The sequence below is a fragment of the Oryzias latipes genome, chromosome 9 (assembly GCF_053564925.1).
Source record: "Oryzias latipes strain Hd-rR chromosome 9, Olatipes_Hd-rR_3.1".
Classification (NCBI taxonomy): Eukaryota; Metazoa; Chordata; class Actinopteri; order Beloniformes; family Adrianichthyidae; genus Oryzias; species Oryzias latipes.
Genome location: NC_136245.1, coordinates 6,170,592 through 6,197,504, shown reverse-complemented (window position 1 = coordinate 6,197,504; position 26,913 = coordinate 6,170,592). Strand labels below are relative to the sequence as shown.

General features: G+C 42.2%; 1 protein-coding gene across 1 annotated transcript in view; it reads left to right on the top strand.

Annotated features, from left to right (window-relative positions):
* The window catches only part of crb2b (crumbs cell polarity complex component 2b), a 40,322-nt gene that overhangs the window by 8,011 nt on the left and 5,398 nt on the right, over positions 1 to 26,913 (top strand). Inside the window, exons 2-11 of the mRNA XM_023958745.2 lie at positions 3,587 to 4,282; positions 4,372 to 4,567; positions 9,680 to 9,819; positions 10,010 to 10,195; positions 10,272 to 10,385; positions 15,730 to 16,683; positions 19,923 to 20,467; positions 21,384 to 21,549; positions 22,530 to 23,391; positions 26,173 to 26,289. Coding sequence (XP_023814513.1) covers positions 3,587 to 4,282; positions 4,372 to 4,567; positions 9,680 to 9,819; positions 10,010 to 10,195; positions 10,272 to 10,385; positions 15,730 to 16,683; positions 19,923 to 20,467; positions 21,384 to 21,549; positions 22,530 to 23,391; positions 26,173 to 26,289 — 3,976 coding nt within the window. The remainder of the gene's footprint in view (positions 1 to 3,586; positions 4,283 to 4,371; positions 4,568 to 9,679; positions 9,820 to 10,009; positions 10,196 to 10,271; positions 10,386 to 15,729; positions 16,684 to 19,922; positions 20,468 to 21,383; positions 21,550 to 22,529; positions 23,392 to 26,172; positions 26,290 to 26,913) is intronic.

Here is a 26,913-nt window from a genome sequence, read left to right as displayed (position 1 = left end):
CCCAGCACTCGATTCTAGTTTAGCGACCTGATGGATCAAAGCAATGTGGCGATGACCGTTACTAGTTTACTTCCACGTGTGAGAAAGTGGAGCTGCAGTGATGCAGTGCGGACTTTGATGTAAACAAAGCATCTTAATCACATTACAGCGCTCTTCTTGTCAGGCTGACTCATCATCACACTTTGTTGTTTAGTGGTTTGTTTCCCCCCTTAGTTTTGAAGCACCGTTCAGGCTCCGGAACTGTTTAAAAGTACAGGAGAAGCTACATGCAGCAATGTTGAAAATAAACAGCATTTCCTAAATCATACGCTTAGAACCTTATTGGTCAAGGCAAATTCGTTCCATTTTTTTTTTCTTATACTGACAAATATTTGTTGTAAAAATCAGAAAATGTTGACTTTTCCATTGTTTGTCTGTGGCGGACCAAAAAAAAAGAAATGAAAATGTGTTTCAGTGCAATATCGTGATATGTATTGTACCGTGGGACGCATATCGGGATACATATTGTATCGCCAGACTCTTGCCGGTTCTCACCTCTGCCGACAACAGACTAAAAAACCTGCGTAGGAACATGTAAATGTGAGAGTTTTGAACCTGGAAGCCCAAAAATTAGGTTTACAGGCATTTACATAGACTCGCTGTTGAAAGCTGTCGCTTGAATGCAAGTTACTGCGACTGTTGTGTAGCTTCAGTCACAACTACCCTTACTGCTAGTCAGTGGCGGCTACTGGTCTGTCAGAGAGGGGAAGCTCATTTTTGGCCTACAGCATAAAATTGTCTAATTATTTAAAAGAAAATTCTGCCCTACTAACGTTATATCAATGAATGAATGAATGAATGAAGGAATGAATGAACGATCTAAAAAAAAAAAATTAAACTCTGTAAAACTGAAACAAGGAATGTGGTGTATAATTGTGTGAAATGTATGATGAAAATCAAGCAATTTTGCCAAGCAAATATCAAAGAAATAGGTTGCAACAGTTTTTATTTCAACTGAACTTGAGAAATCCGCGATGGGACTGAGCACGAATAGCTTCATTGATTCCTTATAGTACAGAATCGCTGTCAGTCAAAAGGATATGCAGTGTTTCGACAGACCTTCCAATCATCACGCAGAAGCTCAGAGTCCGGGCAACCCCTCTCCCCATTCACCCCCAGAGACGCTGAGTGTCCGTGGGTGGAACATTATTGCAGCGTTTATCCAATGACTGTCTATTTTCGAAGCGCTGGAAAAAAACGTTCAAAGCAGCCCCATTGAAGTCAATGGACGCTGGGCTTCTATAGGGAAATGCACTGTGACGCTGCGGGAATGTATGAAAAGGAAATCGAGTAAGCGGACCTGCTATATGTAACTGATGCTGAACGAACTCGTCGTTGAGATGAATGTTTTCCAACGCATTTTTAGTCAATAAAATGTTAATACAATAGTACATATTTGACCATTAATTTTGTGACATTAAAACCTTGCAGTCTGAAAGAAATCGCCACTGCTGCTAGTTTTAGGCTGTCTACGAAAAACAGGCGAACCTGTACAGGGCACGCAGGTGGCCCACAGTATATAAAGTCATAGACCACTCTGTGAGCCTGTAGGGTGACAATGTTCATGCATGTTTTATTCCTACGGGCATGCTGTAGATGACAGGTGGTAGCGAAACACATAAACAACACATAAGGGTGTAGGTTACGGTTAAATAGATGAGACGCAGGCACGTCGTACTGATTTGTCACGTTTTCAACCCCCCTGAAACTTGAGCACGGCACAACGAGCCCATCAGTGCTGTTCAAGTGATAAGTGTGCGCTCCGTGAACATGAAAATTTCTAGTTTGAGGATAACAATTGTAATTGGTCTTTGTTGTTTAATGTCACTCATGTTAGAAAACGTTTTTTGCTCATAACTGTTTAGTGTTTTCTTCAGATAGTGCAGTATCTACTTTATGCCTTCATCTACATACATCAACATCTAAATTGTACAGACATGTTTTTAATGAAAAACTCTTGGTTTATTTTCATCCTAGGGACATTATGACATAGATATTGCACTGACTGCTTTGCATTTTATCTGTACGTTCTCTCTTGAGCATTTTTACTAGGTTAAAGTTGGGGTTTGAACCCAAGAGGACCTTGGCTGCAGATGACAACATGGTGCCTTGACATCATAAGCTTGACCAAAACCGGATGTTTACGTTGTCCCCTCATTACAGTCAAAAATTACTCTTTTTTGTTGTTGTTATTTTTTTTCAAAAGAGACTAATTTTACTGGTGACCCTAACATTTACATTTTAAACTTTAAACCTTTTAACCCTTGAGAAATCAGCGGCAAACCTTTTATGCCTTTGACATACTGCAAATCAGTACAAATCAACATAAGTCAGCTGATTCGCAATTTGCGTCAGTATCCAACACTTTATAGCGTCTTTTTACTTATATTTATACCATGGTCTGGGTGAACACTCAATTCTCATTGGCTGCTGGGTGTGCGTTAAAAAGTGATATAAAACACAGCTTCGCTTAAATGTTTTGTATCACGGCGCCGTCTTCTTTAAAACAACCTTTTGCTTCATCATTTGGACAAAAACAAGCAGTAAGAGGTGAACTTTCTCTCTGAACTGATGCTTTATTCAACCCATCGGAATGATCAGCATATATACATCGCTTTATATCGCAGAATCTTGACTGCAGCAGTGGTGCACGTAACAAATAATTCGCTTTTTGTGGAAAAAGCGATCCAAATTGGAAAAAAACAAGAATTAAGGACTAAAAACTGCTTCCTATTTATTTCTTTTGTATGTGACTATGGTATAAGCGGGTAAATGGCCTTCGAAGTATGCATTATGACTTTTTAACACACTTCGCAACCCGGAGGATGGTTCAGGCTTCCACGGCATGCGTTAAAAATTGATAATGCATACTTCGTCGGCCATTAACCCTTGCGCAACACATTGCTAGTATAAAGAATTGCGTACCAGATGAAAAGCCGCTTTTTTCCGCCACAGAATCATCTGACTTACTTTGATCACATGAAGGGTTGAAAGGTTTTGGAATTCAAAAGAATGTAAATACTGGAGCTAAAGCTCCGGTGTAAATGTTTCACAAATCTGAACACTTTTTAAAAACAATTAACAAAGAAATAAACCAATTACAGTTTTTTGCCCCATTTTAAGCTCATCTTACACACAAAAACCTTATTTGTACTGGAGACCGAAACAGCTGCGATTTACTCACATGAAACAGTTTTATAAAAGGTGCCTCATTTCTGAAAACTTGTGGAATTTCTGCTTCTGGCTAAGGATGTCTGGGCGCCATCTTGTCTGCAGCCTGGACCCCCTCTTTGGACCTGTGACATGTCTGTAGGTTTCCATCACCTGGGTGAAAGAACTAAATCCTCCATTGATTTATAAAATCATGTTTTAAGTTTAAACAACATTTTTAAAACACAGTAAATTTAGTGCTTTTAAAGGGTAATGAGCAATAATCCCATTTAGAGATTGTTTAAAATGTAGCTTTGATTTTTCATCACCCATAGTAGAAAATATTTTTTTTTTATTCAAGAATTGGATTTCTTGAATTCATTTCCTGTCTTTGCAGGCCTTCTGTGCACAGCAGCAGCCGACAGATGCTTGTCGTCTCCCTGTAAAAATGGTGCTACGTGTCTTTACCATGAGGGGGAGTATGTGTGCGTGTGCCCCAACTTTCCTGTGAAGTACACAGGCAAACACTGTGAGGAGCTGTATGACGCCTGCAGTACCACCTCCTGCACAAACTGCACTAGTCAACCGGGGACTGACGAGTTCATCTGCCACTGCCCAGACGGCTACACAGGTCCCAGCTGTGAGCAGGAGGTGGATGAATGCCACAGCAACCCCTGCATGGGGGTCAGATCTTACTGTGTGGATGGAGCAAACAGCTATGCGTGCCACTGTCCCATCGGCTGGGCGGGTGAGAACTGCCAGGATAGTGTAACCACCTGTTCAACACAAGCATGCCAGAACGGTGGCACATGTGTGGACGTTCCCGACGCCGGGCACCAGTGTCAGTGTGTTCCTGGATACCAGGGAGAAAACTGTGAGGAGAATGTGGATGAGTGCTGGTCTGAACCCTGCCAGAATGGGGCCATCTGCAAAGATGGGGTCAACGGCTACCAGTGCTTCTGCGTACCTGGATTCCAGGGTTCCCACTGTGAACTGGACATCAAAGAGTGCGCCTCTCAACCCTGTCAGAACAACGGCACATGTCTGGATGAGGTGGATCACTACACCTGTGAATGCGCCCCAGGTTTTGAAGGTATGGACTTTCTAAGAGGTGATCAGTAACTAAACTTAGGCTGCACATGCAGTGTTTAATCCAGATATGGTTGCTATGACCCTCTGCAGGGATGAACTGTGAGGTTGAGATCGATGAGTGTGAGCTCCACCCCTGTCAGAATGGCGGCATCTGCATCGACCACATCGCCATGTATTCCTGTGAGTGCACGGCCGGATTCCAAGGCCAGGACTGCGAGGTCAACATTGATGAATGCGCCAGCATGCCCTGTTTGAACGACGGCAGGTGCATTGATGGCATCAACAGGTACGTCTGGACGCACACATGAGTTGCTCCTCAAAGACACTGACTCACCGTGAAAGCTTCATTGTAGAGTCTAAATTTGAACCCTATAGCGACTCCTTGTGGCAATTTTTTATTGTCTGTGTGACTCCGGAAACACATGAACCCTTGGACGAAAATGAACAGGACACACATTTTCTGCACACACAGAGGCCAGATCTGAATTCTTCCCCTACCCTTACGTCTTCTCCCTACCCCTAAATTTAGCTCTCCAAACAGAGATGTTTCCGAGCATGGATTGTGCTACCGGTGTACTACAGGTGCTTACATATCACCAGCAGACCCCGTGCGTGCAGCATTTGCATCCGGTCAGTAAAGAGTCAGTGAGTAATTCACCAATGACTAGAGCAGGGTTCACCAACCTTTTTGAGACCGAGGGCTATTTCATGGGCACCAAGTGGTATGAAGGGCGCCACTAAAAACCTCCTAGCCCCCCCCCAACAACACAATTTGAGGAATTCCTTTTGTGTGCCCTATTTTTTTTGCTCGTTTTACACACAAAAACATGCATGAATTTTCTAGACTCGTATTACAGGGGGGGTCAAACTCAGTTGCAGAGGGAGCCTAATTTCAAAACAGACTTTAGGTTGCAGCCGAACAAGATAAATATTTATTGAACACACTAAAGCTAAACTTTTAAACCTTTAAAACTTTAACTTAATTTTAACTTTTTAAACATAAATGTAAATAAAAAACAGACAGGAATATTAATCCTCACATTAATGGATTACTCAACCACCTCAACCTATTCTCAAAATCTTTACATTACATGAATCATAAGAATGTCCAGAAATTGTGTAATTTATTTGATCTATTTAAACTTTTGTAATAGACCCTTACTTTTAGTGATTATTTTTTAAGTTATATTTTTTTACATATTTGGGTTTTCTTTGTCTACCTTTGTCTCAGAATTGATATTGTTGTCATTGACAGACATGCGGTGGTTGTTTGTTGAATATTTGCTTCAATAAAAAAAAAAAAAAAAGATTTTTTTTGGCTGCATTCCCTGCGGGCGCCACAAGGGGTGCTCGCGGGCGCACTGGCGCCCGCGGGCACAGGGTTGGTGACCCCTGGACTAGAGTGTGGCATAAGGGTACCATACAACAGCATCACTTGTATGTCATAAGTGCGTGAAACTTCCATTATTCTTACAAATACGTCTCGACAAACTTACCACATGCACAGCAATTTTCCTGATGACCTTTAAGGCATAATTCATACCAGACATAAGATCACGCTAATGTCCATCCATCCATCCATCCATCCATTTCCTTAACCTGCAGTATCCCTTTCTGGGTCATGGGGTCGCTGGACACTGTCCCGGCAACTGTTGGGCGAAGGCGGGGTACACCCTGGACAGGTCGCCAGTCTGTTGCAGGGCTTCACAATGACTCCCACACACATTCACACACTTAGGTACAAGAGTACCCAATGAACCTATGAAGCATGTTTTTGGACTGAAGGAGGAAGCCAGAGTCCCTGGAGAAAATCAATGCATGCACAGGGAGAAAGTACAAACTCCACACAGAAAGGAGCCGGGATTCCAGCCAGAGCCATCTTGCTGTTAGGCGAGAGCGCTAACCAATGTGACACCATACAGCCATGCTAATACCCAGAATTCAATTTAGATTTTCCAATCTTTATCTGACAACAAGAAAACTCATAAAAAATAATGACTTGTTAAAACAAAAGATCCTGCTTACTAATATTAAAATCCCCTTCTTCAGTAAAGACAGAACTAATGTGGGCCCCGATCGACCTCTCAGGCACACAATCGCTTTTAAAGACACAATTAAAGCTGGAACTCCTGCTTCCTGATCGCCTTTAGTTTGTTTAAAATGTTCTTAATTTTACTTTGAACTTTCTGAGAAAAAAGGAATTTGAAGATAAGAAACATGGAGATTTTGAATAACAGTTGAAACAGAAATTCCTTTTGATGATCTGCAGACCACAACCTGAGAAACAGAAGCCTCTAGTAGAATTTTAGTGCAGTGCTGGGTTTGTTCGTCCACATGATTATGGATAAATGGATATACTGTATGCTGAAGACAGGATGCAAATACTTTCCAAGTTAGGTGAAAACTTTTATTCTAGTAATTATTTTGAATTACCTGCATATTTATGTTGCATCCTTTCTGTTAAACTGTGCCCGTAAATGCATTTGCATTATGTATACATATATGCGCAAAACTTTATTGAAGTTCTAAAAATGTAAAAAAAAAAACAACAAAAAAAAACACAATTTCACGATCACACTGTTTCCATTAAATTCTGATTATGTGAATAAACACAAACCAACTTGTGCGATAAGGTATCTAAAAACACGATGACGCATGTGAGCAATACTTTGGTTTACAGCAGATACATTTAAATTACCTCAAAGGCACTAGCGCTCATCATTATCTATCAAAGGAGACGTTGGCGTCTTATTCAGGCCCTGCAGCAGCAAGCTCCTTAAACGTGGGAGCGGCTATGGAGGAAGCCATTATGGAAAAACGTGGTTGGTGATTTTACAGAGGAACTGTGGATCCAACAATTTCATGTGACACGTGTGACCCTTTGGGACCACTTGTGGCGCCTGCTGTGCAGTGCCCAAGGCAGCCATTTCCTACCAAGAAGCGCACCATCATCTGTTTGTTGGTCACATGACTCGTTTAATTTGAAAAAAGTGTTTCCATTGCAGTTTTATCGAAATATGTCAATTTTTATAGGCCTTAAAAATCCCCTACTACAACTTTTTTCGATAAGTTTGAGTTTTTTTCGAAATTGTCTTGTTTCTATTTGACAAATTTATTATTGCAAATCGATTTTGCCAATTTTGTAGTCAATGGAAACACAGCTAGTGATGTCAGCTTTCATTCAGTTTTTACTGCGGTCATTCAGTGATTTCTGCCCACATGGAGTGGATGAACCCTTTGGTTAACTTTTCAGAGTTGAGTTCAAAGAACATTTTGGCATTGTGTTCCCTTCAGCTCTGGAATGAATCCACATTTATCTTCAAAACACATAAAGCAGTGAAGCATGCAGCACACCTTGTCATGGTCACTCAACAACAGAAATTTCAATGTTGGTTCAGTGGTTGTTGATGTGAATTAACTCCAGTGAACATAATGATGATGGTGATATATTATTTTGAAGGTATACTTTATAAGACAAAAAAACAAAAAAATGGGGGGGGGGATTCAATGTCTGAAAGGGATTGAGAAGAAGCCCCATACGTTCTCACTTCACAGTACTTCCACTATGTAATATGGTCTTGTTTCATCTCTATTGAGTGCACATTCAGATACATATTTATGAGTAATTATTTTCACAGTAACAAACACACATGAAAACATACAACACACATTGTCACGAATCAACACGCATTTGGCCTGCAAAGACGCCAGCCCACTGCTGCTTGGCAACACAGCGGGATGCAGATAACAGGAAAACAATTATTGCCTCATAGGAAATTGGTGAGCAGAGATGCACCAGCATGCCTCACGTCATGCGCCTGCTGGCCTTGTGGGGCCAATGCATCATCCAGCAGGTTGTGTCTGCTCATTGTTGTGTGGCAGACAGTGAAGTTAACCAGGGATAAGAATTAATCCACTTAGAGTCACACAGACGGGTGATGAGTCATTAGAGGGATGGTGGTGCTCTGAATACCCAGTTGTGATGCTGAATGGAACAGCTGCAAACAATAATGCGTGAATGAACAGCCAGTTAAGCAGATGTTTTTAAATTTCTTATTTTGCACAATGAAAAATATAAAACCTTAGTCACTACTGTCCTTCCGGGTGGATACGGCCGTGTGCGAGTGAACAATGGGCAAACTTGTTTTGGGCATGGAGGTGGCCCGAACAAACTATTAGGGTTGTAGACCGCTCAGTGAGTCCTTGGAGCTAAAATGTTCATGCACATTTGTTTCAATGCTGTGAGCGACAGGTCGTAGCGAACACTGAAGCAACACCCAACAGTAAGAATGGGGGGAGTTGGTGATATGCAGGCAGATCATAAAGATTTTCCATTTTTTTTAACCCCTCAGAACCATGTGCACTGTACAAGGAGTCTGTTAGTGCTGTTCAAGTGATAAGTGAGCACTCTGTGTTTACAGCCTGGAATGATCGTAGTTTGTGTGGACATCCTACAGGCACTTTTGTATCACCTGCACATGTCGTGTGTGCGGCATTTGTACGTGGGGTTAGTAAGGGGCCAGTGCGCATTTATGACTAGAGTGTAGTGTATGGAAACACTGTGTTTCCATACATCTCCAGGTGTATATCATAAGTGCTTGTTAATTACAGTCTCTCTGTAAGTATCTCACGATACACTTACCACATGTACAACAATGGTATATTCCATTGGTATTGCGTCCTCTGAGGTGTCTCTATGATTCTTAAAGAGCCAGCAAGACACACCTAAGCTCCTTTTAAGATGCAGCCATTCCTGTCTATGCCCCCCAGCTGCCCAGACGACCCATGAACTTGTAGTAGCCGTACTGGGTAGCCTCCTGTACCGGGTGCATGTGACTAAAGGCTAAGTAATAGCACAAGTGAGAGGAGCCCTAAGAAAGGTTTAAAAGTGCTGAAGCTTGTTAAGCAGTCTGTCTGTCTGTAAAGCTCTCAGAGATGTAGTCATTTGCTATTAAACAATACGATCGCTGTTAAATTGTCATATAAAATAGGATGAACAGCACATAGCATTTGTCACAGATTCATTTTTTAACCTTAGTTTTTATTGAAAAATATTTCTCCTGGTCGAGGGCGGAGCGAGAACTTTTAATAGGAGGGAGCGGGAGGCAGGCAGAGAACCAAACACCTATAATTATAACACACTATTACAAATGAATTGATTAAAAAAAAAGCTTTTGCTATGATTGTAATACTTAAAGAAGCTTGTATTGAGGATTTCTTAATCTTTGTTAACAGTGATACTAATATTGACTCCAAAATTTTGGGAGGGGGCAAGTGTGGGGCAAAGCCTTTTACTGCAGGGCAGCTGCCACCCTTGACCCCCTTAGCTCCGCCCCTGCTCCTGGTCTATCTGGAGCCGGATGTGATGTTTTGTTGTGCGTTTTCTGCTCTGTTGCAGCTATGAGTGTGACTGCGATGGGACAGGGTTTGAGGGCGACCACTGTGAGGACAATATCCAAGAGTGCGCGTCCGACCCCTGTCAGCATGGAGGCACCTGCTTAGACGGCATCAACCAGTACAAGTGTGTCTGCTGGCCAGGTATTGTGCAGCTCAGCACACGCACCACAAACCAGCTGTGGATAAGCATCATAAGAGAGAAAACTGGCAATTTTGTTGCACAATGACCTAAAGAATGTTCTGGAGAACGATGAAGAATTTTAGATTTAAATTTTTATGAAAAACCTTTCAAACCTCCTGTTCTTTGTGCCCCCCACCCCCCTGTAAACAGGCTATGAGGGAGAGAATTGTCAGATGGATATCGATGAGTGTGAGAAAGGTCCCTGCGACAACGGTGGTACGTGCTTCCAGCGCTCAGACGTCCGGAACTACAAGAATCTCCCTGAACTCAGCGTGACCACGTTCAGTTATGGCACTGCAGCTGGCTTCATCTGCCTCTGCATGGCAGGATTTACAGGTAAGTTTCAAAATAAAGAATTAAAAAATCAGAGTTTGTCTTCTGGTTTTGCCTGAAAAACCTGCTCCATTTACAGGCCACAACTGCTCTGTCAACGTGGATGAATGTGAGTCTGCTCCATGTCAGCATGGGGGGCGCTGTCAAGATCTGGTCAACTCTTATCACTGTTTGTGTCCAGACGGCTTCACAGGTAGGAGAAAAGCCTCTGCTCCTCTTCCTATCTTGTCTCTAAACAGGAGATATTTTCTCAGCAGCAGTTCCTCTTTAGATACAGATCGAATGCAGGAGCTGTCCTCGATGACCCTAAGAGAGTCGATGCCTTTGGTATGTGGTCTCTGAGCCAAAAGGCTGCAGCTGCTTTGCAAAAGTTGAATTTGACTTCAATCGAGCACAGGTCTGCAGAGTTACTACAAAATAACACCTGCATTCATTTATAAAGGCAACATTTCAGTTTTCTGAGAAATCATCATCACCTTTGTCAAACATTTCAAACAGCATCGTAGAAGGATCTTTGTTCATGAATATCTAGAAATGCTGGTGTCAGCCACCTGGCTTTTGCCCCATGGGGATGGTGGTGGGTAGCTGAAGAGGGTTTTTTTGTCCTTGGTAACAACTTAAGGCCGTGTCACACAGCCATTAAGTACATTTTGTACTTTTTCCATGTATGAAATTTTGGCCTTTTGTAATAAATGCTTGGCATACGTCATTGTTTTTTGCATTCAGCGATGTGGGAGATGTCCGTCGAGGATTTCGCCCGATGGGTCTTTACGTGAATTTGGTCGGTTGGGAATGAGTTTAGGTGTATCTTATGTAATTGATACACAATTGTTGCGTAAATGTTACTCAGTTTTTGCGAGATGCATACCAGTAGCGCTTTTAGGCACGGGCAGTATCCTACCTGCTACAGGTAGAGTTTAAATGTGGCAATTGACATCATTGTTTATTTTTAAACTTTTATTTTCCTCTCAAACTTTCACTATTTCTTTAATTGCATTGACAGCTGTATATAACATTAGTGGTAACCCTCAGTACATGCCATAACTCATGTGCCTGCTGCAGGTGTTGTTATATAAGTAATTCCTAATGTCGAATGAGCTGTGAAGGTTATGCAGCACTCCGCTGATACTAACGGGACAAAAACAGATCAGTCATTACTTTAATAATCTTTTTTGGCAGCCTTAACATTTCTGAAAAGTTCTTTACCCAGTTAACTGGAGATTTTACCAGTTATGATGGGTTAGTTGTGAGCCTGTTTATATGAAGCTTGTATAGTTTGTAATATTTTATGTTTGATAACTTTTATTATGCGGTGCAGAATTATGTTAAACATCTTTTGTATCTGGCTGCACGGTGGCGCTGTGGTTAGCGCTCTTGACTCACAGCAAGAAGGTCCCCGGTTCAAGTCCTGGCTGGGGGACATGAAAAACACAATATCTTACCTTTCTGTGTGGAGTTTGCATGTTCTCCCCGTGCACGGTTCTGTCCAGGATCTCCGGCTTCCTGCCAAATTCCAAAAACATGTTTCATAGGTTGATTGGCAACTCTAAATTGTCCATAGGTGTGAGAGTGAAAGGGTTTGTGATTGTGGACATTCTACCCTACAACAGACTGGCAACCTGTCCAGGGCGTCCCCTGCCTACACCCACAAGTGGTCGGGATAGGCTCCGGTAGCCCCCTGACCCCAAAAGGGAGTAAACGGAATAGAAAATGAATGAATGACTGAATCTTTTGTATCCAGTTCTCAATTGTAATTGTGTTAGGCTGTTGTCGAGGATAAACAGAATTCTGTTGTCACCCTGTTGGGGGGGGCACCTAGGGATTGTCTCGCATGGGGGGTAATTCACTGATGCATACGCAAATTTTTAGTTTTCCACGATTGTTCCACGTATGTCTAACAGAGTTTTCACAGACGTACAACTGATGTATAACTTTGATATTGCGTTTAAGGCGCATATATCACGTTCATATTACGTAATTGACGCACAAATCAATAATAAATTGCATACAAAGAGTGCAATAAACACACTGCTCATGTTCTATGTTGATTTACGTGTTCTTGTGTGGTTTTATTCATGATACATCTGTGAAAATGTTGTTCACAGACCAGACCACTACTTTTCTCACCTTTTTTCACTTATATTACTTAAATGACCAATTTTCATACGTGCAATATGCGCAAAATGTTCCTGCAGTTCCTGCAGACAGACTTTTAAGCCTGTAAAAGTCTGACCTGACTTACACTGCAAAAACTGGCCCTTGAGAAATAAGTTAAAATTCACCCAATTGATAGATGTTCTTTTAAAAATAAAGATAAATATTAAAAAATTACCCTACCAAGAATTTCTATTTAAGAAAAAACATTCTATTCACTAAGACCTAGTTATTTCGACTAAGATCATTTTGTTGTTGGAAAACTTTTGATAAGATCATTGTTCTTGCAAAACAGAAAAAATGACAATTTTTCTTGAAACAATGTTCTTTTTACTTTCTTAAGTTGCAGTTTTTGCTCTCTTTTGCGTAAGAGAGCTCCAAATAAAACCCAGGGTGGACAGAAAAACCACCAGTGAAGGTCGCAGGACCTCAGCGTCCAGCAAGAAAGGCTTATTTCTCATCCTGCTAATTGTCCCTCATGTGTCCAAAACATTATTTCTCTTTAGAGAAGCTGAGTTTCATTATTTAAACGAGAAGAATAAATGTTGAGATTGAAGATGGTAAGCTTTATCTCTGAATAATTGAAAAAAGTATTTTTGATTTGGAAACTATTTGTCATTGGTTTGTGAAACAAAATGATTGGATCAGAAAGAGGATGACAGTTCATTTGTCTTGAATTACCTTAAAAAATGAGTCTATGAAAGAAAGTATATAGTGGGCATCAATACCCACATTTTGAATGAAGCACAAGACACATGATACAGGAATGTGTATGTGAAAATTTTATCACTTTTGAGCAAGGGACTTATGAGATGAATGAAAACACATGAATAAATATATCAATTATAATTAAATGAAAAAAATAAAAATAAAATTCACCTCTGAGGAGTTGGCAGGACTGCTGATGCACAGCAACCCCGACCCCTTCCCCTCCAACCATGTATCAATGGGATGTATCAAATGGAGCACGGCACACGTCACAAATACGATCTTTTTCAAACAGCATTTTTTAACTGCTCCTGATGTACAATGATTTGAATAAAGAAATAGTCAGAAATGCAGATTTGAGCTTAAATTTTTCTTTGTCCTTCATGATCAGAAAAATGCCACATGTTAAAAACACCCAAAACACACCTCAAGTACAACAGAGGATTTTACACTCATCTCTCATCCTATGAATCAGTGTTTGTGATGTTTCTCCAGTGATCACAATGTTTTGTCGTCTTTATTGTCGTTCAGAGATTAAGACGGAGATTCTTGGACTTGTGGGCTAAACAAATCCTCCTTCCTCTTTATTCAATCCCTTTGTACCTGCACCCCATGTCCTGAAAATTGTCCTCACATAATCCTTCAGTTAAAAAAGGGAAGGTTTGTCCTCATTCCAACTTCATAAACACAGCATCAGCAACAGCCTGAAAGGAGAACTGAACATTTCAAATATGTCTTCAGAACTTATCTCCCGTCTGAAATCTGTGTTTGCAGCTCAGTGAGAGCAGAGGAACAGTAACAGTATGCACTCAGGGCCTCATTATCACTGTTTATGCAGACGTCTTTAGTCATCATTCAGTTTATCTCCTGTTTTCCTGATAAAATGCAGTCCTAGTCATTATTTAGCTTCAGTCATCAGATGAATAATGCTCCTTTTTAATAATGATTTCACGTTCACATGCTCAGGGTTAGATTTCCCTTAAAAATGTTCATGTCCTAAAGGCGTTGAGCAAGCAGCAGTTAAATCAGAACTTTGTTCTTAATTACAGCAAACAAAAAAACACGTCGTAAATGAAATGTGGAGCAACCACATTGCAGATGTAATCATCTTAATCATAACTTTGCTCTCAAACCCTTTTCACTGGTTGTTGACACACATTTTCCCAAACGCTTTGCATTATGAGCTATAACTTCATTTGTGTGTGTGAAGGAGGGTCTAAGGGCAGCGAAGTTCAGGGTCTGTCTAGTTTAGTTTAGCAATTAGCTATGGTTCATATTTTCGGACTGATTCTGTTTTTTTACAATTATTGGTGTTGATCCCGTTGAGACAGCTGTGTTGTGATATTGAGCTAAATAAAGTTGAATTAAATTGTGAGTGTTGTGTACCAGTACGACTCGTGTCTGTGTTGACAGAGTTTATTGATAAAGTTGTAGCACAATTGAGCAATAAAGTGGCACAAACAAGAACAACCCAGTTAACTTTTTTTTTCTCTAAATGCAAAAATGCAAATTTTCCGCTCAGCTATCGTTACAAACCTTACATTATATTGAGGGTTTTAGAAAGTAAGAGCCCACAAAATTTCGAATGAACTGTTACCGCTCCGCATAAACTATTTATTTAAAAAAAGGTCGGTTTTTAATTTGAGCTAAAAAACAACAACACAGCATAATCATATTTAAAAGACCACAGGGAACACTTTAAAAATAGATCAAAAGATCTATCAGAGTGAGACTTTAAAGATTTATGCTAATTTCTTTAAAATGTCTTTCAGAAATGTGACATTTTAGAGCTAAAGATCTTCTAGAGGGCTACTTGCTAACAGAAATGCCACATTTACCACCATGAACCCCAAAACACATGATCCCACGTTTCAGTTTAGCTCTGCTCAGGCACCCAGCACCTCCTGCTGCCCCCCGCCTAAAGCTGGTGGGCATCTGGGGGGGAGAGTTGGTGCGCCGCTGCACAACATTCCTCCTGTCAACGGGTGGGAGCCACATGGAGGCTCACGGCTGAGCTGCAGTCAGAACAGGAGCAAGTGGTGCGAGGGCGGGAAGAACGATTCCAGGGTGGGACGAAGGAGGGCAGAAAGGCGAAGGTGGGCAGGGCTGCCTGGTAATCACTTCTGCGTGTCTGTGGAGGAGTGGAGGAGTGGAGGAAGCTTAGAAGGGAGGCAAAGTGAAGGAGAGGGCTCGGTTGTGTCCTGCCATCACCAGCGGGAAGAACTTTGTCTCGGTGGAGGATGGGTTTCCTGATGCTGCTGCTGCTGCTGTGCTGCGGTGGGCCGTGGTATTTGACAGGTACAGAAACCTCCACACAGAGGAAACGGCGAGCTCTGAATGTCTGGCTGCAGCCTTGGCACAAACAGGACAAACAGCTTTGCTTCGCTTGGAGTACTTTAAAGGACTAAGTTAATGTAAAGTGACTGAGGGCTTAATGCGGCTCTCTGAGGCAACCTGCCGATCTCTGAAGGAGTGAAGTGAGCATGAATATCTGACTGCATCCCGCTGCCCAGTCATCATGACATGCCTTTAATTTGAACGTTTGTAGTTTCCTGAAAGGATTCATTCAATCCAAATGAACTTTGTTTGTCTTTGTACTGCATCTTTTGGTCATTTTAAGTTGAAATATGACTAGTTTCAACACTGACCATCATTGTTGTTGTGTTTTTCTGAAGGTGTACACTGTGAAGAAGACATCAACGAGTGTGCCAGCAATCCCTGCAAGAATGGTGCCACCTGCGAAGACTCTGTCAACTCCTACAAATGTCACTGTCCCAAAGCAGAGGGCAGTCAGGAGCCCTGGGGAGGGCAGGACTGCGATGTCAGACTGGTCGGCTGCCTGCAGCATCAGTGTCAGCACGAGAAGAGCTGTGTTCCCGTCCTGAAGGACGATGGCGCTCACAGTTACATGTGCATGTGTCTGCCTGGCTGGAGCGGAGAACTCTGTAACACCTCCACCACCTTCTCCTTCTCCTCCGAGGGCTACATCTACCTGCGGCTGCCTGGTTCCAAGAACAGGACCAAACGAGGGGCGGATGACAAAAGACAGAGACTCCACATGCAGCTCCGCTTCAGGACCACTTTACCAGACATGCTGCTGCTCTACAGAGGCAGCATGGAGCGCTTTTTCACTCTGGAGCTTGTTCAAGGCTCCCTTCAGGCAAGGGTGAAGTCAGCAAGGGTCCTGCAGGTCTCCCATCCTGGCCCGGTCAATGACGGGAGATGGTATGACGTGACTGTGGCCATGGACGAAAGGCTGGTCATGACTGTTACAGGGCCAAACTGTGAGAAAGGATGCCAGGTAAAGACTCTGGGTCAGAACCACCTGATCTTTCTCCACCCCGGCTTCTTCCAGGAGTTCTATGTTGGAGGAGTGCCACAGGAATACCTGACCAACTCCCTGAGTGGGAAGGGATTCATTGGCTGCATGGAGGACCTTGAAGTTGACCACAAACTGCTGCTGCCCCAAGATCTCATCAGAGAGGACAACAAAGACATGAAACTTGGATGCTACAAAAAGGAGTGGTGTCAGGACGACCCGTGCATGCAGCGGGGACAGTGCGTGGACATGTGGGTGCGTGCCAGCTGCCGGTGTCATCGGCCTTTCTACGGAGAGCGCTGTGAAGGAGGTAACATCTGACATCCCCACCACTCATATTTCTGCTCTGTTTTGAAAGGAAGAATGTGGGGAATGCGCTGCTCGATAAATACCCTTACAGCTAAAGCAGAGGGTGGAGACGTGCAGAAGTCAAACAGAGCCGCTCATTTGGGGTTGTTTTTTAATGCTAAAAACATTAAACTACGTTTTTTTTTTCTATCTGTAGAGAAGCATGAAATCTGCTGCATATGAGTCATAAAACCACAACAGCTCCGCATATCAGGGCCATTTGTGCACTCGGACGATCCGAGCCAAAAAAATACAACAGTGCATCCCCAGAAAGTAACACTGTGTAGCTACAAAAAACAGATTAAAAAATCGATAATAATAAGATACTGAACAACAAATCATAATAGTAAATGTTTCTTTGTTGGGATTTTGAAGCTCATTTGAGAATTTATTTTTCTTGGTCAATTATTTTGGGTTGTAACGGAAAACATACGAACAGTCAAAACACAATGAAATAAAATAAAAATACTTAAAAAAATCAATAAAGCTTAAAGAAATTACAAAAATAAGACATTTTAAAAAAAAACATCATCCAATTTTGATCCCATGGGTTCTTTAGGAATAAATACACTGACCAAAAATATAAATGCAACACATTTGTTATTGCTCCCATTTTTTATGGTATGAACTCAAAGATGTGAAACATTTTCCACATACACAAAATAACCATTTCTCTGAAATTTTGTTCACAAATCTGTCTAAATTTGTGATAGTGAGCACTTCTCCTTTGCCAAGACAATCCATCCCACCTCACAGGTGTGCCATATCAAGATGCTGATTAGACAGCATGATTATTGCACAGGTGTGCCTTAGACTGGCCACAAGAAAAGGCCACTCTGAAATCTTCAGTTGTATAACACAGCACAATGCCACAGATGTCGCAAGTTTTGAGGGAGCGTGCAATTGGCATGCTGATAGCAGGAATGTCCACCAGAGCTGTTGCTATGGAATTGAATGTCCATTTCTCCACCATAAGCCGTCTCCAAAGGCGGTTCCGAGAATTTGGCAGGACATCCAACCAGCCTCACAACCGCAGACCACGTGTAACCACACCAGCCCAAGAGCTCCACATCCAGCATGTCCACTTCCAAGATCGTCTGAGACCAGCCACTCGGACAGCTGCTGAAACAATCGGTTTGCATAACCACAGAATTTCTGCACAAGCTGTCAGAAACTGTCTCAGAGAAGCTCATCTGCATGCTCGTCGTCCTCATCGAGGTCCTCACTCCAGTTCGTCGTCGTAACCGACGTGAGTGGGCAAATGCTCACATGCGATGGCATCTAGTACGTTGGAGAGGTGTTCTCTTCATGGATGAATCCCAGTTTACACTGTTCAGGGCAGATGGCAGACAGCGTGTGTGGCATTGTGTGGGTGAGCGGTTTTCTGATGTCAATGTTGTGGATCGAGTAGCCCATGGTGGTGGTGGGGTTATGGTATGGGCAGGCATATGTTATGGGTGAAGAACACAGGTGCATTTCATTAATGGCATTTTGAATGCACAGAGATACCGTGACGAGATCCTGGGGCCCATTGTTGTGCCGTACATCCAACAACATCACCTCATGTTGCAGCATGATAATGCACGGTCCCATGTTGCAAGGATCTGTACACAATTCTTGGAAGCTGAAAACATCCCAGTTCTTGCATGGCCAGCATACTCACCGGACATGTCACCCATTGAGCATGTTTGGGATGCTCTGGATCGGCGTATACGACAGCGTGTTCCAGTTCCTGCCAATATCCAGCAACATCGCACAGCCATTGAAGAAGAGTGGGCCAACATTCCACAGGCCACAATAGACAACCTGATCAACTCCATGCGAAGGAAATGTGTCACACTTCATGAGGCAAATGGTGGTCACACCAGATACTGACTGGTTGTCTGAGTCCCCTGACCCCCTCACTAAAACAAAACTGAAGATTTCAAAGTGGCCTTTTCTTGTGGCCAGTCTAAGGCACACCTGTGCAATAATCATGCTGTCTTATCAGCATCTTGATATGGCACACCTGTGAGGTGGGATGGATTGTCTTGGCAAAGGAGAAGTGCTCACTATCACAGATTTAGACAGATTTGTGATCAATATTTCAGAGAACTAGTTATTTTTTGTATGTGGAAAATGTTTCACATCTTTGAGTTCATACCATAAAAAATGGGAGCAATAACAAATGTGTTGCATTTATATTTTTGGTCAGTGTAAATACTTTAAAGTCCCACTCTGATCATCTTTTGATCAATTTCAAAATTGTTCCCAGTGATTTATAATTATGATTATGTCTTTTTCAGCTAAAATAAAAAGAAAATTGCATCTAAGTTGTGGGCAAGACTGTTGGTGCAGAGCAAGCCTGCCCATCTCCCAGCATGTTCTTCCTCTAGCTTACAGTCCCTCACACCCCCAACCTAACATTAGCAGTGCAAAAAAAATGCCCTGCAATTTTGGAGATCTCCAGCCGTATAGTATTGAGCCAGATTCCAGCTCAGACGAGGAAAACAAAGACGTTCGTGGATCTGTTTGTGGATGCATCAGAATGGAGCAGAGCAGCGAGCTTGTGTTCCACTCAGCGTGTTTTCTACATCACAAATACGATCTTTATCAAACTACATTTTTGTCTGCTCCTGATTCACAACAATTTGAATGAGGAAAATTCTCAGAAATGAAATTTAAATCCCAACTTCTTTTATGTATGTCCTTCCTTATCAAAAAATGCTGCTTTTGAGGATTAATCAAGTTTATTAAAAAAAACATTGACCAACTTTGACTCCATGGTTTCTCCAGGGTTTAATAGATATTTTTAAGGAAAGAGTTTTGCTGTTGTTTCAGCCTCTCTGTTTTTTTCCGTTTTTTTTCTGTATAGGACATACTTTATACACTCTGTCACGTTTTAAGTGTTTTTTTTTTACCTAAAACGTAGAATAAAGCTGCAGACAGTTTATAATCTGCTAAAAGCACTAAACCTGTTTAGACCAAAACAGTTTGATTGACTGCTCTTTAATAAAGTGGCTACAGGCTTTCTAAACTCCTGCTTATGAGACTAACACACCCCGTCTAATTAAACACAGTTGCTTCATAAACAAACATATTCGTACTCCCCCTTTTTTTCCTTTTTTTAAAGAGTTGGTTTCTGCTCAATGTCTGCTGTGTAACTCCCAGTGTGTTGAAATCATGTCTGACCTTTTTGTCTTTTTTTCCCCCTCAACTCAGAATACCCGTCTTGGACATTTGGCCATGAGAACACCAGCAGCTACTCCGTCTTTAACATCTCAGAGAGCCATGGACAAAACTTCACACTTTCCTTTTTGATGCGCTCCCTCAAACACAGCGGCCTGCTGCTGCAGTTCCAGCGGGAGGACAAGCCCTATCTGAGCATCTATCTGAAGGAGGGCACTGTGGCTCTCTACAGCCCTACAGTCTACACCACTCTGTTATTGGAAGCCAGATCAATCACCGACGGGAACAATCACTTGGTGACCATAAAGGTTCACAATGGCCATGTGGACTTCCCTAAGGCCGGACATCATCGCGCCTTAGGGAATGTGAGTGTGGAGGCGGGAGATGTGGCCTTTGTTGGGGGGCTCCCTGCAGCCAGGAGCATGAAGGCCTGGGGTGGACACTTCAAGGGCTGCCTGCAGGACATTCGGCTGGACCACAAACATCTGTCTGCAGGCACTGGTCCAGAGGGGCTGGAGGCTTATCAAGGCAGCTCAGAGAATGTGCTGCAAGGATGCCAAAGTGACAACACCTGCAAGGTAAATGAATATAGAACAGGTGTGGCTCATCTGCTAAATAATCCTCAGTTTAGTTACATCCCAGAAGACAAATGGACATAAAGAAAGAAGATTTTTATTTGTCATGATACATAATAATTCAGGGTTGTACCATGGTCGCAGTGGTTAGCACTCTCATCTAGTTCGAATCCCAGCTTGAACCTTTTCGTGTGGAGTGGGCATGTTCTCCTCGTGGGTTTTCTCCGGGCGCTATGGCTTCCTACCACAGTCCAAAAACATGCTTCATAGATTAATTGGTGTCTTAAATTGCCCCTAATCCCTTACACATATTTTACATAGTTTATACACAATTATTACATACATCTTACGCAATTGTGCAGGATTTTTGCAAGAAGCCTATGCAAATTTGTGGCTCACCCCTGTACCACTGATGCATAACTTTCATATTGCGTTTATGGCGTACATATCACATTAAAATTACGTAATTAATGCACAAATCAGTAATGAATTGCATCTAAACAGCCCAATAATCATGCACGGTTAATGTTCTAAGTACATTCACGTATGACTAATTTTCATCCGTGCAGTATGAACGAAATGTATGTGGTGGCTATGTGAGACGGTCTTAATACAAACAGCTTTAATCACACACATGTACTGTTTGTTCAGTGTCTTCGATCTAAACGTGCACATAAAGACAGAATTTATTTTCCTTTATGACTCTAAAGAAGTGGAAGCATAAAGAAGTCACAGGTTCTTTTCTTATTGGCTGTTTATAATAGGGCTTTAGCTTGACTGTGTTGCACTTACTTACCCTTTTGAACACTGATCTGGTGATAAATCCCTTTCTTCTACACCCTCCTGCTCAATCCTGCAGCTTCTACTGCTGACAGGTTTTCCGTGTGTAATCCACCCCCCTTGGTTCATCTGTCCACAGGTTAAACCCTGTTTTAATGGTGGTGAGTGTGTGGTCACGTGGAACGACTTCAGGTGTAAGTGCCCTCACAACTTCTCCGGCCAGCGGTGTGAGACGCGTTTGTGGTGCATTGAGAAGCCTTGTCTTCATGGAGTGCACTGCAAGGATCTCCAAGATGGATTTGAATGTGAGTTATACTCTCCAACGTTCTTACAGACTTAAGCTTTGCTTTGATAAACTCATGATCAGTGTGTTGCTAACTACAAAATATGTTTATGATAAGGTAATGATATAGATTTATAGAGGTTATAACTTTATTAAATACAGAAGTACATAATTTTTTTAGTTGCTGTTCGGAAGTGATGAGGTGTTGTCGTTAAGGAATTTGACAGCCATTTGATCAATTTGTCTTTTAAGCTTGGTTTCGATTCAAAATAAAAACAAAGTCTTTACACAAATGACATGACAGCCAGAGCAACTCCAACAGTCTATGTCTGTGACAGCTAAAACCTTAGTTACATCTGCTCTTACGGGTGGATACGGGCTGGCTGGGAATGAAAAGTGGGCAATCCTGTACAGGGCACGAGATGTCAAAGACCGTGTAGAGTGAAAATGTTCATGCGCATTTTTTTCTATAAGCATGCTTCGGCGACAGGTCGTAGCTAACACTTATAGAACACGTAAAGGTGAAGTAGGTGAGACACAGGAACGTCGTATGGATCTTTTATTTTTTCAACCCTTCCATGTGCTGTTTAAGTGTTAAGTGTGCACTCCTTGTATGAAGCCTTACTTGGATAAATTAAGAAATTAATTGCAGTTTGTGTGGACATCCTACTGGCACATACTTGTCACCTGCACACCCCATGCGTGCAGTATTTGCACACGGTCAGTAAGGAGCCAGTACCCGCACCTTACTAATGACTAGAGTGCTGCGTAAAGTACACTGTACAAAATCATCACCCATATGTCATAAGTGCATGAACATTTTCAGTATCCTTACAAATACTTCACGATACACTTACCACAGACACAACAATGGTCCATTTTCATGACATCCCTTAAGGGAGCCGCATGAGCCTCAAGAGAACTGCAAGACTCACCCGCGCCTTTAGTTAGGCTTTACCTAAAGGCCTTTGAGGTACTTACTTACACTCTTCACCTCTACAGGTCTGGGTGAAGCCACTTTCCAAGACAACTCCCTGCGGTATTCTGCCTACAGCTCCCTGCAGAGCCCTGTCAACAACATCACCATTGACTTACGCACACGGGATGAGACTGGGACCCTGCTGCGGTCAGATGGTGGCTCAGAGGTCTTCTGCCTGGGCCTCCTCAACTCCAGTCTTCTAGTCAAACTGGACAGTGGGGCTGGTGCCCCGCTGCTGGCCTTCACAAGTGACAGGACGATCGCAGACGGGGCTTGGCACCACATCCAGCTCAGCATGGTGGAGCCTGCACAGTCTCTGTCTCGCTGGAGCCTCACAGTGGATGGCCAAAGAGCTGGTGTTAGCTTTGGAGTGGGAGGAAACCTCAACTTCCTCAATGAAAGCAACATTTGGCTAGCAGAAAAATTTACTGGATGCTTAGGGGAGGTGAGAGTGGGTGGTGTCTACCTGCCACTAGTGAACATAACAGACGCTCCACAGCAGAGTCAGTTCACCAGACTGGGAGGACATGAGCCAATCCTTGGATGCCAAGGTTCTCCAGTTTGTGATTCCCAACCCTGTCTAAATCAGGGCGTCTGCCAGGATCATTTCAATGACTTTAACTGCAGCTGCCGGCCAGGATGGGAGGGGGAAGTGTGTGAGGCTCAGACGGATGAATGCTCTTCATCTCCCTGTCTCTATGGAAAGTGTAAAGATCTCCTGGCAGACTATCACTGTGACTGCGAGCCAGGATATAAAGGAAAAAACTGTGAGGAAGAGGTGGACAACTGCCTGGAGTTCAGCTGCATCAATGGAGGAAGATGTGAGGAAACTGTGGGAACTCATAGCTGTTCCTGTCCTCCTGGCTTCAAAGGGAAACGCTGTCAGTGAGTATAACTTCCAAGTACTTGCTCATTTTCACAGCTGTTTTTGGTGGTTCATTTGTCATCAAATTACTTTTTGGCGCATGTTTCTAAGGCTTAAGAAGCACACATGTCTTCTTGTTGTCCTGAATGTCACTGGAGTAACAAGTCTGGATTTGAGTTAAACACACATAAAAGACAAACTGACACAAATCCATCCATTTTTTAAACTCGCTGAATCCCTTTCCGGGTCATGGGGCTGCTGGAGCCTATACTAACGACTGTCGGCCAAAGGAAGGGCCGTACCCTGGACAGGTTGCCAGTCTGTCTCAGTGTCAGAAAGCCCCACACACTCACACCTATAACAGCGTAGAATGATGAGCTGACCCACAGTAGTTTTAGACCACATGTGTCAAACTCCAGGCCTTGAGGACCGGTGTCCTACATGTTTCAAACCAACCCTCTATTCTAGCACTTTATTGGCAAAACACACCTGATCCAGGTAATCAGCAGCAAGTAGGGTCGGGTTCCTGAAATAGCAGCTGGATGGTGCCCCTTGAAGCCTCAATTCCGACACCTCTGGTTTTAGACGAAGAAACTGGAGTGCCCAGAAAAAAGTCAGGCTTGGAAGAGAACATACAAACTCCAGACAAAAAAGAATCCAGGCAGGACTTGAACCCGCCTCTTACTGTGAGTCAGAGAGCTGACCGCTACATAACCGCGCAGTAGGAAATTCAAGCACTAAATAGACAGGCTTTAAATTGTGTAGTTGCAAAACAGTGAAAATAAAGGCAATCATGATAAGGCCGCAAAAATACATTAAACGCTAACAAATATAAGACAAGTTTTAATGAAGAGGCAAATAATTTTCCAACTAAATTATGACCAAATCTATTTTTACATCTTGCTAGGTCAAAGGTCAAATGTGTTTGCACAACTCCAACAGCTTTTGAGCACAATCAAAATGTCTCATTTACAGTTCATTTGTAGCCACAGGCACTTTCTGTCTCGCTGATAAAAAAGACATCCAGGCAGCACGTGGTTTGTTTGTGAACATCTTAGTAGAGCAAGGATGTGCTTCGGGCAAACCATGCAACTATCCAATCAGTGAGAAGCTTCATAACCTCCTTAAGAGGTGTGTAACTTGGAGCATTTGACCCATTAAACCCACAGCAGTGCACCTGCCAGGTAAAAGGTTAATAGGATTTGGTAGTACAGGAAACAGATCTACTGGTGTGAGAGGTAAAGGCAAATGCAAGAAATGCAGCAACTGTAACTGAATTTGCAACTTTTGCTAATACAACAAGCAATTCAAATAAACAATATACACACATCACTCTCAACAAAATGTTACAGCGGAGTCCTCCCCTAAACCTTTGGGGTGTGACTTAGCCTTCAGACTTTAATCTTAGCATTATTGAATAATGATTTTTCTGCAAGTTTTATTATTCACCAATTGTGCAGGTTGTCCCACAATTGGGGTATACCTGTAATTATGTAACTATGAGAGATGAAATGAGAAAGAAAATAAGATTCAGAAAATCACATTGTCTGATTTTTAAAAAATGTATTTGCTCATCTTGGTGAAAAATAAGAAATTGGTCAATAACAAAAGTTCAGCTCAATACTTTGTTATATACCCTTTGTTGGCAATAACCTTGGTCGAATGTTTTCTGTCTTCACAAGGTTTTCACAAACTGTTGCTGCTATTTTGGCCTTTATTTACTGCCTCACTCCACTGGCTGGATTACTCCTTTAAAGTGTGATATAGTTTGCACTTTTGTGTGGTAAAATAAGAACTGTACAAATGTGAGGAACACCTGTTTCCCACTTTTTTCTTCAAAAATGAATATACTTTCAGCAGATTTCTGGCCTGTTAAATTAAAACATTCCCTGATTTCAGAAGCAACTATAAAAACAGAGAATATTCTTGGAACTTTGTAAAATCCAAAGATTTGTTCTTTGATGTGTTCGCCTACAACCCAATATTTTGTATCATTCCTTTCCTACACTGAGGTGCTAAGACGTGATCGTGTATATATTTCTCTATTTAGTGGTTATTTTAGACCCTAACCGACGCCATGCAGGTTATACCAACGCTTATAGGCCAAGTGTCATTCAGTCAATAACTGAACCATATGGGTTCAAATCCCATCAACAGGCTGGATGACTGCATTCTGGTGTCTGGTGTGTTAACTGCAGCTCCGGAACATAGAACATTTAGCAGAACCCCAGTAGCTGTCGTTTTTTTCATACCAATCATTTTTTATAGATTAGTCAAATCTGTAAGAAAAACGGACCGATTTGATTTTTGAAAAAAATGTATGTAAGTGTAGTTTTATATAAATCATATAGGTTGTCATCATCAGAACACAATAGATCCATAAAATGTCTTTGTTAAATGTTCATGATTGCCATGATGTCCCATTTGCCGTTTAAAAGAAAAAGTAGTGAGCATGTCCCTGTTCTGCATTAAAATCCAGAGCACTGGATAGACCCACACTGTATAGTCTTCTAGGGATACGGAGAAGTGAAGGAATTCAGACAAAGCAATACTTTCTTTCAGCATGTACGTCTGCAGCATATTTGCATGCAGCAGTATGCATGTCAAATGCTGGTTATGTCCATCACTTGATTAGGTTTCGGCAACAATCAATGATGGAGACTTTTTTCCTGCATGGAACCTTCTGCAGTGTGGAAGGTGTCTATCACAGAAACCCAGTTCAATTCCTCCAAGTTTTTTTAAATCATCACTCAATAATATAATATTTGGGGTTACAAATGTTGAATCTGTTTGTCCAACAGGTGGCGTTTCCCTCCAGTTGCATGTGATGCAAACACTAAGTGTTTCAATGAAGGGGTTTGTGTTGGAGGAGACTCTGGAGGCAACTGCTCCTGCAAACCTGGATTTTCTGGCGCCAGGTGAGAGGGGCAGTTGGAATGTCTTTTATGTATATCTATACTGTTGCCACGTTCCCATGGGGCATCTGACATGCTAAAAGGGCTTTCTTGAATCTGAGTTTTGCATATGATTTTCACTCTGGACTGTTGATGCCATACCAGCACATGTACCTACGGTTGGAAGAGGCTTGTTGTGAAATTTCAATGCAGAGCTAATCTTGCAAGTCTCGCTCCAGGGTTTCTTTTTCACAGGACTATTCCAGTATCTGAAATATTAATGTATCTGTCCGTACACAGACTGCAATTATTAATTTTTCCCTCAAGATCAATTTTCAAACAGGTGGCACTGCCGTGAATGAAAAGGGGTGCCATCCATAAGTCACTACCAAATGCCCCAGATCAGTCAAAGTTTGACCTAGTTGAACTTTCAACTTAAGTTCAATGGCCACACGTTATGCCCCAAAAACGCGTTGCAATCCGTGAACGCAGTGTTAAATGCAGAAACCACAAATTTGCATGTTTAGATATGCTGCAACGTTCAACAACAACCTGTATGGGGTTTCATGAACGCCCATCCAGCTGGTGGTGTTCACACCAGACAATCAGGAAGTGGGAGGGAGGGGAATTTTTCTTCTCTTGTTTTTT